The following is a 1,599-nucleotide window of genomic DNA, read 5'->3' as shown; positions in this document are numbered from 1 at the left end:
GTCAGGCAGGCCGGAATCGCCGAGGGTTCCGGTGCTCGCGATATGAAGTCATTGCCTGAGGATTGCATGCAGAAATCGCCCGGAAAAAAACTTTCAAATGAGCCAACTTTGCGTGTGTCTTTCACTTTCCGATGTTTTCGAGGTACCAGCCCCTTTGGCTGGGGAACCTCGAAAGCCGCCACATATTAGCAAAGTTGTCGGATGCTTGGAGCCCGACTGCCCCGACTGCCTTCAGCCACTTGGGAAATGGCGATCAAGGAACTTCCGGTTTTCGAAATATCATTTTAAAAATTCATTCCGCCTTATCTGCACTTGTGTTTTTGACAAATTTCGTTTTTTTTTCTTCTTTCAGGCCAAGTTGTTGGAATCTTCTCACGCTTGGCTCGGAGCCTCCACCTCCAGTATAGCCGGTGAGTATCCGCCTAATACCAAACCCTAATTAATATAATTAGCAACGTAATGACTTGTACTCCACATACAGCCAAGTACACTCCAAGCTCCCCGAAATATCCTAAACCTTTGTCCAATTTCAACTGCGCACGCTCCTGCGCTACCAAAGTGCAGGTGCATCCGCATCTACTTGCGCATGCGCACAAGAGTCCACTGACCCTCGCTCCTCGACCCCCAAATTCGCCGTGTTGATTATTACCACCGGGAATGAAAAAAAAAAAAAAAAAATTCCCCGCAACAGAGTCGTGCCCGATAGCTGATAAACGAGGACGAGCTACCCGAGGCGGAAGTACTGAGACCCTAGAATAATGAGCTTACGCAATCCGCGTATACCGGATTATGCGCTAACCGGAGAGACGCGCTGTAGATCGACATTGACTGTGACGTATGCGACCGCGACCATGACAATTACGAGTACGGCGACTCGAGTGATGAACTTGCCGATTGAGGATAGGATAGGACGAACGTGAGAGAACGTAAGACAAGAAGAAATACGTAGGATGAGAAACACTTGGGAATCGCGGAGGGCGGGAGGGGGTCACGTGCGTCATCACCCGGCCAATAGTAAACGACGAGAGAATGCATTTCGCTTGAATATAGAAAGCAATTAAGATATAGGTAGCAGCGACTGGTTAATGGCAAGCTGATAAGACGTCCGCGACTTCTGCTCCGGTTTTATGTACCTGTGGGTTGGCTACCTTACTCGAAGCCGCTCCTACGCGAGATACGCGTCTTTGCGGATTGATCATCGTCTTTAAAAGTTCAAGCAATTTCAGTCAATTACAAAGCCACGTTCCCATATCGCTCCTGGATAATCGAGTAGTAGACTGCCCTCTTAATGTCATTACAGGAGAAAAGTATGAAGAGAACCCAGCGCGTTAGGTCTCTTTAGCGGGGGCTGTAGCGAATGCCGTGTATACACAGGAGTAAGGAGTGTAAAATGAGTATAAAGAGCAGTGGAGAGCAGTGGAGAGCAGTGGAGAGCAGTAGGCAGGTAGCAAAGTAGAGCGCAGGTGTAGGGGGTAGCGGGAGAGCAATAGCAAGTAGTACGTGGGCAGAGGAGGGGAAGAGGGTCCAGGGGGGGGGTGCCGCTGAGTCGTATGGCGTGGCGTTAAATCGTCAAGGGGTCGAGAGGGCAAGGGCGAAGTG

General features: G+C 49.8%; 1 protein-coding gene across 3 annotated transcripts in view; it reads left to right on the top strand.

Moving 5' to 3' along the window:
• Positions 1-352: 352 nt before the first annotated feature.
• The window catches only part of LOC107273433 (protein bric-a-brac 1), a gene marked incomplete at its 5' end in the record, with an annotated part of 15,148 nt that continues 13,901 nt past the window's right edge, over positions 353-1,599 (top strand). For all 3 annotated transcript variants that reach the window (XM_015751614.2, XM_015751613.2, XM_025090720.1), the window contains 1 exon segment: positions 353-410. In XM_015751614.2, coding sequence (XP_015607100.1) covers positions 353-410 — 58 coding nt within the window.

The sequence above is a fragment of the Cephus cinctus genome, unplaced genomic scaffold (assembly GCF_000341935.2).
Source record: "Cephus cinctus unplaced genomic scaffold, Ccin1 Ccin1_scaffold1588, whole genome shotgun sequence".
NCBI lineage: Eukaryota > Metazoa > Arthropoda > Insecta > Hymenoptera > Cephidae > Cephus > Cephus cinctus.
The sequence above is the reverse complement of the archived record's forward strand: the minus strand, read 5'-3'. Positions and strand labels throughout refer to the sequence as shown.